We start from the raw sequence: 13,249 nt of genomic DNA on the forward strand, positions 1-13,249 counted from the left end.
GATCATTATAAGAAGTGATGTTAATGAGTTCTGTTCCCAGTACCCACATACAGCAGCTCAAAACCCCAGTCATAAAACTCCTGAAACTGTAAAAATCATAAAGTAATGAAATTCTCAAATAAAAGTTGAGCCATGGGAACATAGCAAGTGAGAGGTGTTTGGTGGTAATATATTTCAATTCTTCATGATTTAAAGCTTCTGATAGCTGTTTAACAGCAATGTAACAGTATTTTTCACTAATGAACTGTATATGAAAATGATTAAAAAGATAGATTTTATTGTGATCTTTTACTACAGTATCATGAAAATTACTCCATATAATTTGCCATGGAAACAATTTAAAAAGTATGTTAACTGTTCAATAGACACCAAAATAGTTTGTGACAATATCAATCACTGATAATGACTAAAAACACACAAGGAATGGAAAGGAATTTTCTTAATTTGATAAAAAAACCATAAATAAAATACATTTAACATCATAATTAATCTTGGAATAACTACTTCAGTCTAAGGTTGGGAAGAAATCTGTAGTATCTATTCTTATCACATATTCAGTATTATCTTGATATGTTATTCTGTGCTGTCAAGCAAAAAGGTGAATAAACGGGATGTTTATTCACAGATTACTTATCATTTTATAAAACTGACTCAAATGATTTTGAAGGCTATGTGTAATATAAGAACTGAACAAAGTTGCAAGATTTAAAATTAATATACAAAAATCATTTGTGTTTCCTTATTTCAACCTAAATCTATAAAAAAATAAAATTCTAAAATGCTGTTTAAAATAGTATCCGAATATACTAAATGCTTGACTTGGCCAGTAAGACCACCCAGTAGACAAGGGTACTTACTTACTGCCCAGCATAATGACTTGAGTTTGATCCACAAAACCCACACGTTGGAGGGACAGAACCAACTCTTGAAAGTTGTCCTCAGACCTCCACACATGCTTTGACATACTCATCTCATATGTATATACATACACAAAATAATTAAAATGTAATAGTTAAAAATATTTAGGTCGTTAGAAATTTCATTGAAAATATGTGTAAAAAGTATATTTCAGAAAATGAGAAATATTGCTGAAGTAATTTAAAGTACACTTAGTGGAAAAATCATGCCATTATATTAGTATTAAGACAGTATTGCTTCCTAAAGTCATTTATAGCTGTCATTGTAATTCAAGAAAAATTTATTTCCTTTAAAATAAAAATTGGAAAAATGAATCTAAGCATCATATGGAAGTGCAAAAGATTTATAATAAGCATATTTTTACAATATAATAAAGTTTGATGTCTACCACAACCTGATTTCAAAACTTTATATAAAGCTAACAAATAAAGTCAATGTGGTATTAGTAGAGATCTGCAGATGTAGCTTGCTTCCTATGCAAAAGGCACCCAGTTTGATCTCCAACACTATATAAATCAGACATGGTGGCTCTTGCCTGTAGTCCCCGCACTTGGAGTCAAAGGCAGGACAATCAGAAGGGTCATCCTCTCCAGAGCAAGTTTGAGGCCAACTTGAGATACATGAGACCCTACACATGCATGTGCACACGCGCGCACACACACACATACACACACACACACACACACACACACACACACACCAAAGAAAGAGAAGGAGAAAGAAAAGGAGGAGGAGGAGGAGGAGAAGAAGAAGAAGAAGAAGAAGAAGAAGAAGAAGAAGAAGAAGAAGAAGAAGAAGACCACCACCAACAACAACAAAATGGAAAAGAATGAGAAGAAAAATAGTATAAATTTTTGTAATCGTGGGCAGAACAAATATAAGAAAGGCAATAGAATCTCAATCCACAAATATACTGATTAAACTAGACTACTGTAATAAAAAGGTCTCATTTTGGGGTAATAATAATAAACTTAAAACACAAACCACAGAAGAAAAAGAATTTGCAAATCATGTATTTGAATATGCTTATATCCAAAACATACAAAGAATTCTCAAAATTCAATGAATAAATAGAAAAATTGCAAGTAAAAGATTTGACCTTATACTTGATTATCAAAGATATTCAGATAACAAATAATCACAAATAATAATTTCTAACATCTTTCTGTCACTGAATCACTTACTAAAAATGGTAAAAATAAAAAAAGCACTGGAAATAGAGTGCTGTTCAAAGTACAAAGTGACTGGAATATCCAAATTGCTACTAGATATGGTAATGTTGAAAATTATTTTAGCAAGCAGAAGTTACACATATCTTCTACACATGATCAAACCACTCCAGTTTATGCATTTGTCCCAGAGAAATAAAATTATATGGCTGAACAAGGGCTTGTAAAACAAAACTCTGGTGAGTATGATCCTGTGAAAACCAGCTTTACCTTGGCATAATATGCCATAGGCAATGAAATAAGGGTCTCTTTCTGGTGCTAAGTATGACTTTTTTATTCTTAAATTTTTGACAGTTCATTATCCACAATGAAAGTATTATAGTGACCATGTGAAGAAAGAAATATGCACTTACACCTACATGCTAAGAGAGGAATTATGTCAGATGAATATTAAAGTGTTTTTGTATTGCTGAAGGTTTATCAAATGAATACTAGAGTGTACCCACACTGTATTGCTTTTTATTTTTATTGTGGTATGATATTTTAATGTCCCTGAAATGTTTTTGGGTTGGAAGTTAAACAAATTATAATTGTAATCTTTATCTAATCTCTAATCTAATCTCAAATGCTAGAACTAGACTTTGTATAAATTGTATCACTTGGCTTTTAACAAATGCGTGCATCATCCAGAAAATATTGACTGCCTAAAAATAATAAGTAATAAGAGTATAAAATGATGAAGGTCATGCCTCTCATCAAAAATCTATGAAATAGTTAAAAAGGATGAGTATTTTTAAGAAAAATAGCAAGGCAGTATAATATATATGCTGCAATTGAAATATGGGAAGAAGGTCTGTTCTCCCTGAGGCAGCACTGAAGTTTAGAATTTACCCTGAAGGTGATGGAAAATTGCTGAAAACTTTTAATCATCAACTATGGTAATGATGGATTTATGGTTAAAGGAGATCATTCTGTATGACAGTATTGAAGATAAATTTAACAGTGAAAGGTGACTACATGTATGATATTAAAAGTATTTTCAGTGGCATGATTCATGTGCATAATCTCAGCACTCAGGAGTCTGAGGCAGAGAGGTTGAATTATTTTTTATTAATTATTTTCTTTAAATTAAAAACAATCTTATTTTACATACCAATCCCAGTTCCCTCTCCCTCCCATCCTCACATCCCCCCCCACTACCTCCCCATTACAGCCCCATACACTCCTCAGAAAGGGTGAGGCCTCGGATCATTTGGGGCAGGACTGAGGCCCTCCCCCTGTCTGAGATAGAATCCCTCCATAGGGAATGGGCTCCAAAAAGTCAGTTCAGGCACTAGGGATAAATACTGGTTCCGCTGCCAGCAGCCCCAGAGACTGCCCAAGTCCCCAACTGATACCCACATTCAGGGGGGTCTAGTTCTGTCTTATGCAGGTTTCCCAGCTATCAGTCTAGAGTCAATAAGCTCCCACTTGTTCAACTCAGCTGTTTCTGTGGGTTTCCCCAACCTGGCTGCCCTTTGCTCATCACTCCTCCCACTTTACAATTGAATTCCAGGAGTTCGGCTCAGTGCTTAGCTGTGGATCTCTGCTTCTGCTTCCATTCTCATTATAGGGGAAGGACATTTAAGGTAGTCTCTCCACTATTGCTTAGATTATTAGCTGGGGGTCATCCTGTAGATCCCTGGAGGTTTCCTTAGTGTCAGATTTTTCTTTAAGCCCACAACACCCGTTCTATCAAGGTATCTCTTTCATTGCTCTCCTTCTCTGTTCTTCCCCCAACTCAACCTTACTGATCCTTCATGTTTTCCTCCCCTCTCCCCTTCTCCCCTCCTTTTTCTCCTACCTCCCCTCCTCCTCCCATGCTCCCAATTTATTCAGGAGATCTTATCCCTTCCCCTTTCCCTTTTCCCTTTTCCCCTTTCCCTTTTCCCCTTTCCCCTTTCCCTTTTCCCATTTCCCCTTTCCCTTTTCCCCTTTCCCTTTTCCCCTTTCCCCTTTCCCTTTTCCCATTTCCCCTTTTCCCTTTTCCCCTTTTCCCTTTTCCCCTTTTCCCTTTTCTCCTTTCCCCTTTCCCCTTTCCCTTTCCCCTTTCCCTTTCCCCTTTCCCCTTTCCCTTTCCCCTTTCCCCTTTCCCTTTTCCCTTTCCCTTTTCCCCTTTCCCTTTCCCCTTTCCCTTTTCCCCTTTCTCCTTTCCCCTTTCCTTTTTCCCCTTTCTCCTTTCCCCTTTCCCCTTCCTTTCACCTTTCCTGAGGGTCCATGTATGTCTCTCTTAGGGTCTTCCTTGTTTCTTACATTCTCTGGAGTTGTGGATTTTAGGCTAAATATACTTGGCTTTAAATCTAATATCCACTTATGAGTGAGTACATACCATGTTTGTCTGTCTGTGACTGGGTTACCTCACTCAGGATGGCGTCTTGTACTTCCATCTATTTGCCTATGAATTTCAAGATGTCATTGTTTTTTACCAATAAGTAATACTTCATTGTGTAAATATGCCACATTTTCTTTATCTATTCTTCAATTGAGGGACATCTAAGTTGCTTCCGGGTTCTGGCTATTACAAATAATGCTGCTATATGAAAATCTGCCAATGTAATCCACCATATAAACAAACTGAAAAAAGAAAACAACATGATCATCTCATTAGATACTGAAAAAGTCTTTGACAAAATCCAGCATCCCTTCATGATAAAGGTCCTGGGGAGATCAGGGATAACAGGAACTTACGTAAACATAGTAAAGGCAATATATAACAAACCAACAGCCAACATCAAACTAAATGGAGAGAAAAATCAATGCAATTCCTCTAAAATCAGAAGCAAGACAAGACTGTCCACTCTCTCCATATCTCTTCAATATTGTGCTTGCAGTTCTAGCTACAGCAATAAGACAACAAAAGGAGATAAAGGGGATACAAAATGGAAAGGAAGAAGTCAAATTTTCACTGTTTGCAGATGATATGATAGTTTACATAAGTGACCCAAAAAATTCTACCAGATAAACACTTTGAGTAAAATGGCAGGATACAAGGTAAACTCAAAAAAATCAGTAGCCCTCCTATATACAGACAATAAATGGGCTGAGAAAGAAATCAAAGAAACATCACCTTTCACAATAGCCACAAGAAAAAAATATCCTGGGGGTAAATCTAACCAAACAAGTGAAAGACCTATATGACAAAAACTTTAAGGCTTTAAAGAAAGAAACTAGAGAAGATACCAGAAAATGGAAAGATCTCCCATGCTCTTGGATAGGTAGGATCAACATAGTAAAAATGGCAATCTTACCAAAAGCAATCTACAAATTCAATGCAATCCCCATCAAAATACCAGCACAATTCTTCACAGGCTTTGAAAGAATAATACTCAACTTTATATGGAAAAAAACAAGGATAGCCAAAACAACCCTGTGTAATAAATGAACACCTGGAGGCACCACCATCCCTGACTTCAAGCTCTACTATAGAGCTATAGTAATGAAAACAGCATGGTATTGGTACAAAAACAGACAGGTAGACCAATGGAATCTAATTGAAGACCCTGATATTAATGCACACACCTAATAACACCTGAATTTTGACAATGAAGCTAAAATTATACAATGGAAAAGAGAAAGCATCTTCAACAAATGGTGCTGGCATAACTGGATGCAACATAAAACCAGTATCGCAGATAGTGAGATCGACAATTAATATGGGAGGCTCTATCAGCCGGGACTCTTGGGGGAGGGCCTAGGCCCTACCCTTTATGAAATGACAGTCACTGGAGATCCACTTTGAGGGCCTCACCCTCCATGGGGATCTGAGTGGAGATTGGGTGGGGAGCTGGGGACCTGGTGGGGTGGGCGGGGGAGGAGGGGAGGGAAAGGGATCTGGGATTGACATGTGAAACAAGATTGTTTCTAACCTAAAAAAATAAAAATTTTTATTTAAAAAATAAATTACAAGTGAAAAAGATGAGCAAAAAAGAGAAAGTGGGAAGTACCCTTGAATGAATTGGTACAGGAGACCACTTCCTGAACATAACACCAGTAGCACAGACACTGAGACACTGAGATCGACAATTAATAAATGTGACCTCCTGAAACTGAGAAGCTTCTTTAAGGCAAAGGACACAGTCAGCAAGACAAAACAGCAGCCCACAGAATGGGAAAAGATCTTCGCCAATCCCACATCTGACAGAGGGCTGATCTCCAAACTGTACAATGAACTCAAGAAGCTAGTCACCAAAACACCAAAAAATCCAATTTAAAAAGTGGGGTACAGAACTAAATAGAGAATTCTCAGCAGAGTAATCTCAAATGGCCAAAAGACACTTAAGGAATTGCTCAACATCATTAGCCATCAGGGAAATGTAACTAAAAACAACTCTGAGATACCATCTTAAACATTTCAAAATGACTAAAATCAGAAACACCATGACAGCTGATGTTGGCAAGGATGTGGAGAAAGGGCAACATTCCTCCATTGCTGGTGGGATTGCAAACTTGTACAGCCACTTTGGAAATCAGTATGGCAGTTTCTCAGGAAAATGGGAATATACCTCAAGACCCAGCAATTCTACTCTTAGTCATATACCCAAATGATGCACATTCATACCACAAGGACATCTGTTCAACTATGTTCTTAGTGGTTGAATAATTTATATACAGTGTAGCTGGGCAGGGTGGGATGCAATTATTGTTCTAGCCACTAGGAAGACTGAAGAAGGATTATGAGTTTGAGATGAAGCAAGCCTAGACTACATAGACAATTTAACAATACTCTGACTCAAAACTAGATAATTGGAGCCAGGTGGCAAATGATTCTATTTTAGCTGAAGTCAGCCACACTGAAGCTGACATACTGTTGTATATAGAAATGTATGTTCCATAGGACATGATAACAAAAAGGATCTGGAGAACATGACCAGGTCTTCTCCTTTAAAGTACTCAAATAAAATTGATGGTCTTAGTATTCTGCCCAATGAAAAAGATTAAAATTGATGTCTTCCAATATTTTAATAAAATTTTCAATCTCATCCTCATCAGAAAAAAGAAAACTCTGGAATCTAAGTTCCAAAACTTGCAAAGTTGTATATGCTGCAATAAACTTCAATGATAATGACAATAATATGAACAATTCATTCAGAAACTAAGTTCACAGATCATATAACAAGAAATTTGGAGAAGTTCCTCTCAGTGAGTTATATATTTTATCTTAATAGTAGAAGACCCATTCTGTCATCCTTATCCTTTGCTTTGTAAAGTAGTGTCAGAGTAGTATATCCTAAATTGGTTGGTTGGATATTAGATTAATAGTTCTGCAAAAAAGGAGGGCTTCATAACTAAAGAATATCCAGTATAACTGGAAGTGTGACCTGATATGTGTACTGTAACAACAGAAATTACAAATAATCTTATCAAATTACTGCACTCAGTTCAGCAAAATAATTTATACACCTAACACACCAACACATTTTATGGTAATTATTTTCTTTGCATATAACTATATTAGAAACCCTCAAGGAAAAATTGTGTTGTGTGGATATTTTTGTTATTGGAACAATCATTCCAAACAAACAAAACTGCTTGTTAAAGAACAACTATAAAGAACAACTAAAGCAGCCAGGTGGTAGTGGTGCATGCCTTTAATCCTAGCACTGAGAAGGCAGAGGCAGAGGCAGGCAGATCTCTGTGAGTTCAAGGCCAGCCTCCAAAGCCACAGAGAAACCCTGTCTCGAAACACCGTTCCCCCGGAAAAAAGAACAACTAAAGCCCATAAATGCAGGATAGAAAGTGTTTAGCTATTTTCCTTCTTTCTTTATTCTTTCACCATCCTGTTCTGTGGGGTGTTCTTAGAAAATAAGATGGTTAGTTACAAATTCGATTTCCAGACAGTAACTACCAAAACATTACCAAGATATATAAATATCAAACTTGATAAATTATTTAAATTAGATAATGTCCTTAGGAATACACATGAAGGTAAGGGTCTGTGTGACCTGAACATATAGTGTGGAGAAAAATTTTGATAAAGTCATTGTAATGGAGAGAAAACTCATTGATCTTATTTATTCTGGTAACTGGGTGAAGAGGTGCATTGTGTCCTTGTTTGCTAAGCCAAAGAAAAAGAACTGGGTAAGGCCTACAGGCAAGGGTGCCTTCTGCCATTTTCCACTGTTCTAATAACATTTGACACCTGCACCCATGTTCACCCGGATGCTGTCCCCACGTTCCCCTCACCTCTATGGCGCATGACTGCGACAGGTATCATCCTCGTCATTGTATACTCTTTGACATCACAATAGACCCTTGCCAGTTGCTCCAGCACTGGAGGTGGACAGCTGGTGGCCAAGCCATTAGCTGGCTGCCCGGAGCAGGAGCACTTACCTCTCCGGGCAGCAGAGTTTCCCAGCAGTTGTGCGGCTTCCAGGCTTCGTAGCCTCCCCACAACAACAGCGGATTCTCTAGATCCAGACAGCAAAGCAACCAAGGCCCAAGAGGCAGGAATCGTGCAGCTCTTCAGGTACAGTTGAAAAGCTGATGTCCCTAGTCCTGAGTCCTTTTTCTACCCTATCCACCTCTGTGAATAGCTCCTTAGGAACCCAATATCGCCCTCACCGCAACCCAGTCCTCGCCCCAACCCTATACCACCCTGTGCTCTCACAGATGTTTGGACCCTAGTATGTCCAAAGCCATATACCACTTGTTAAGCCCAGTACAAAGGACTGTACATCATATCTTAGGGACCATGGCTCTCAAGCGTATCCAAAAGGAGCTCTTGGACCTGGCTCGCGACCCTCCAGCCCAGTGCTCTGCAGGCCCTGTGGGGGAAGACCCATTCCATTGGCAAGCAACCATAATGGGGCCTGATGACAGCCCCTACCACGGAGGGGTCTTTTTCCTGGCCATCCATTTCCCATCGGATTACCCATTCAGACCACCCAAGATCACATTCATCACACGAATTTACCATCCGAATATCAACCGGAAGGGAAGCATCTGTCTTGACATCCTGAGATCTGAGTGGTCACCAGCACTGACAATTTCTAAAGTTCTCCTGTCTATCTGCTCCCTCTTGTGTGACCCGAACCCGGATGATCCATTGGTTCCTGAAATTGCAAAAGTCTACCGAAAGAACAAGAAAAAATATGATAGACTGGCTAGAGAGTGGACCGAGAAATTCGCTATGTGATTTCAACATGTAATCCCATGGCCGCAGTAGTAAAAGCAATGCTGGTGGTTCACTTAATTGGTTGTCCTTTGTTTTTTCTATGGGGTGAAACTCTCCCCATTCTTTTGAGCAAATATTGCACGTCTTTCAAACAGGCCAAATTGGAAAGGGGAGAGACAATGGCATATAGAGGAGGTGGAGAGAGGGAATGGGGAGGGGAGTTGGTGGAAGATAGAGAACATGAGGGAGGTAATATGGGAAAGAGTGATGTGGAAAAATGTGCAAGACCAGTTTCAATTTATATCTGACTAAAAGATTTCTGTATTGATTCAGGATTGGAGAACACAGAACAAGATGATAGCTTTAGCTGACAAAATCAGTTCAACCAACCAGTATGGGAAACATTGTGAGCTCATACTGGCCTTGCTATCATAAGACACCTAGGCATCATGCCTCAGCCTCTCCACTTCTGAGATTACAGGCTTGCACCACAGTGCTCAGACGCACTGGAAGATATTTTGAGATGTTTGTAGAAGTATTTAAATCATACGCTTCGGTGTTGTCATTGCTTCTTTTTTGAAATTCCTTGAATAATTTAGTTTCTGTGGACAAAGAATAATAACAAATAGGTTGTAGAAGTAAAACTGAATTAGAGATTACCAAATGAATGCAAATATAGTACCTCTGGAGCATCTCTGATCCAGTTCTATAAATATTTTTAAAAACATTTATATGAAATAATTTATCAGTAAAGGTAAAAAATGTTCCAACTTATTTTTAAATGTCTACCAGTCACCAAAAATGAAAGTAGAAGAAAATTTCAAACATGTATACAACATGTTATGATTATATCTACCACTAGTAGCCCCTTCCATCTCTGGAAGGATTCCTCCAAAATATCTTCATCCCAATTTCATGATCCCTATCTTCTTTAATAGCCAACTGAGTCTAATTAGTGCTGCTCACATGCACACAGATGTGGGACTATCCAGTGGGGCATGGGCAAACTTTCAACAGCCACAGCCCCAAAAAGAATTACAGCATTAGCATTCAACATCTGCCAATAATTCCTCAACTAGGGCTGGGGCCTTGGGAACTCCTCCCCAGTCACTGTTGCAACTTTGACAGGATTAGTCCTGTGCAAGTCTCAGGCAGGAAACCACAGCAGTTGTGATGTCATGTATGCAATGCCCATGACATATAGAAAAGAGCGCATTCACAACTGTCCTCTCCATTCTCCAATTTTTATATTCTACCTCTTCTGATAGATTCCCTGGGCTTTGGTTGGGAGGATATTGATATAGATGGCACAGCTTTGGCTGAACTCTCACAATCATATATTCTCAGCATTTTTTATCAGTTATGAATCTCTGTATAAACCTCTACCCACTCCAAAAAAAGAAAGAAATTTCTCCAACAAAAGTTGAGAGCACCAAAGTAAATGGGTATAAATAAATATTTAGAAGACAATTTAACACCTGATCATTTAGCACAACAATAGTAGGTTTATTCCTCCTTAGGACATATGATCTCCCCAGACATGAGTGTTTGACAAAGTTTTGAGAAACTCTCCTCTAAAATAGTCCACAAATCCAGTTAGAAAGTGATGGAATACTACCATAACCACAATGCTACTCTTGCATCAGTGGACACATCTTGCCTGACAGTGTCCAGTGAAGGTAAAATCATTAATATCTTTTTCCCCAGTATCCTACTACAGAACACTTTCCAGCACTATTGAATCTAGCTAGCACATACTGAGTTACCTTTTTCAGTTTTAGATTGGTATTTCTAGGCCAGTGGGAAGATACCTGAAAATGAGTCTGTACAGTTTTGGTAGAGACAGGCAGAGTGACAGGAGCTCCTGGATGAGAGACTAAGATCTTTATTTGTCATGACCCAACAGGTAGCATGAGCTTCACTAATGTCAGTTCCCTTCACCACACCCAAATCCAGGACAGTAGACCAAGTGAGTACTGCACACACTATTTTTGCGTTGCAGTTGAGAAGCCACTGGATTTTTAGGGACTGCTGTCAGGCCTGCCCAAATTTTGATCTAGTGGTATACTTTCTAATTAACCTAATCAGGCAAAAAAAAACCTGTTCCCTGTACAGGTGGAACTGCTATGCTATCTTCCAAAACATTTATCAAATTTAATTATTTAGCCTTCTCTCACACATTGTATCCCAAATAAACTTTCCACCCAGCCCTCCTCTCCTCCCAGCCCCAGTCACCTCCCCTCTCCCCCAGATCCACCCCTCCTACTTTCCCTTCAGAAAAGGGCAGGACTGCCAGGGATATGAACCAAACATGGCCTAACAAGTTACAATATAACTAGACACAAACCCTCATATCAAGGCTGGACAAGGCAAACTAGTAGAAGGAAAAGGGTCCCAAAGGCAGGCAAAAACACATTTTAATGCTATCTTAAAAAGAGGCCAGGCAGTGGTGGCGCATAGCTTTAATCTCAGCACTCAGGAGGCAGAAGTAGGCAGATCTCTGTGATTTCTGAGCGAGTTCCAGGAAGGCTCCAAAGCAACAGAGAAACCCTGTTTAAAAACACAAAAAAAGAAAGAATATATTCAATATGACTCAGACTTAGAACTTTTAATAATTCCACTTTGTAAACCCCAATAAAAAATTTTCATTTATTTTCAGTTTTTGTTTACATTTATCAATATTATTCAATAAAATCAGATTATTAAGGATCACTAAGTATGTAAGAACATTTACATTTTAAATTTTGAAAGTCAATAATCCAAGAAAGTGCTATCAAAGTATATAGAAATTCCATAGAGAATTTCAGTCTGATGGTATTATGTTTGAATCTACTTGGCTACAAATAGTTAACGGAAAAATCCTAATTTCATTAAAATTTGTACACCTATGAATGAACCCTCAGTGTAGTAAACAAATTTCTACCATAATAGCATTTGATAATTTAATAAAATATATTAATTTCAGTAGTTAAGTATAGTAAAATTTAAAGTTTTAACTTTCGAAAAGCAAATTTGAAACAGGAAAACATGTTCATAATCTCTTACTACTTTCATATAGACTTAAAATGATTTGCTTGGGTGCAGAAAATGTTACTGAGATATTTTCAATAAATGTCGGATTTTTTTTACTCATCCGGAAACCATAAGGAAAATACATAGAAAATGAATTTATACTAGACATTTTCCTCTCTTTTTACTTAATCACTCATATACTAGTATTTTTTCAACATATTTTAATGTTTACATTCTTTTAAACTTCTTTTTGAAATGTCAATTTTAGCACCTCACTTGTAATTATGATTTTAAAGGAGAAATGGAGGAATGATAATTTTGTAAAGGTATGAAAATACCAATAAAGGATCTGAATCAAATAAAATATGAAAATTTTGAATTTTGTCACATGCCAAACTATAAAACACAAAATTTATTATTCCTAAACATCAAATCTAATCATCAGCACTCTTATGTAATACAACACAGTAATGAAAATATTCTGTACACTGTCCAGTACAGTAGTGGATTAGTTTGCTGTGACAAAATACCTGGCAAGAAACAAGTTATGGGAGGAGATACTTATTTTGACTTATGGTATAACAAGGGTTATAGTCTATCACAGCAGAGTAAGCATGGTGACAGGAGTTAAAGTGGCTGGTTATATTGTATGTATAGTCAAGAAGCAGAGAACAAACAGAATTTGATCTGGGTTATCCAACCTTACGGTGTGACCCTAGTAAGTCACTTCTTTCAGCAAATTTCTAACTCCTAAAAGTTCTAAAATCTTCTAAAACTATACTGCTAGTTGGACACCAAATGTTCAAATACATTAGTCTATGGTGACATCTCACATTCAGAACATAACCTTCTGCCTCTAATCCCTATGATCCAATATCATTTTATAATGCAAAACACATTTGTTCCAACTTTAGAAGTTCCTATAGTCTTTAACAGTCACAATACTGTTTAAAATCCCAAAGATTCTTCTGAGACTTAAGATAGTCTCAACTGTGAT

At 37.6% G+C, this 13,249-nt stretch overlaps 2 protein-coding genes across 6 annotated transcripts in view; both read left to right on the top strand.

Annotated features, from left to right (window-relative positions):
- The window catches only part of LOC101831433, a 317,754-nt gene that overhangs the window by 259,095 nt on the left and 45,410 nt on the right, over positions 1 to 13,249 (top strand). The gene's annotated exons all lie outside the window — the stretch shown is intronic.
- On the top strand, positions 8,375 to 9,305 carry LOC101828312 (ubiquitin-conjugating enzyme E2 D2-like). The gene is made up of 2 exons (XM_040744345.1): positions 8,375 to 8,592; positions 8,813 to 9,305. The coding sequence occupies exon 2, from the start codon at positions 8,818 to 8,820 to the stop codon at positions 9,259 to 9,261; it is 444 nt and encodes a 147-aa protein (XP_040600279.1). The 5' UTR covers positions 8,375 to 8,592; positions 8,813 to 8,817; the 3' UTR covers positions 9,262 to 9,305.

Source organism: Mesocricetus auratus, unplaced genomic scaffold (genome assembly GCF_017639785.1).
Source record: "Mesocricetus auratus isolate SY011 unplaced genomic scaffold, BCM_Maur_2.0 Super-Scaffold_100003, whole genome shotgun sequence".
Lineage (NCBI taxonomy): Eukaryota > Metazoa > Chordata > Mammalia > Rodentia > Cricetidae > Mesocricetus > Mesocricetus auratus.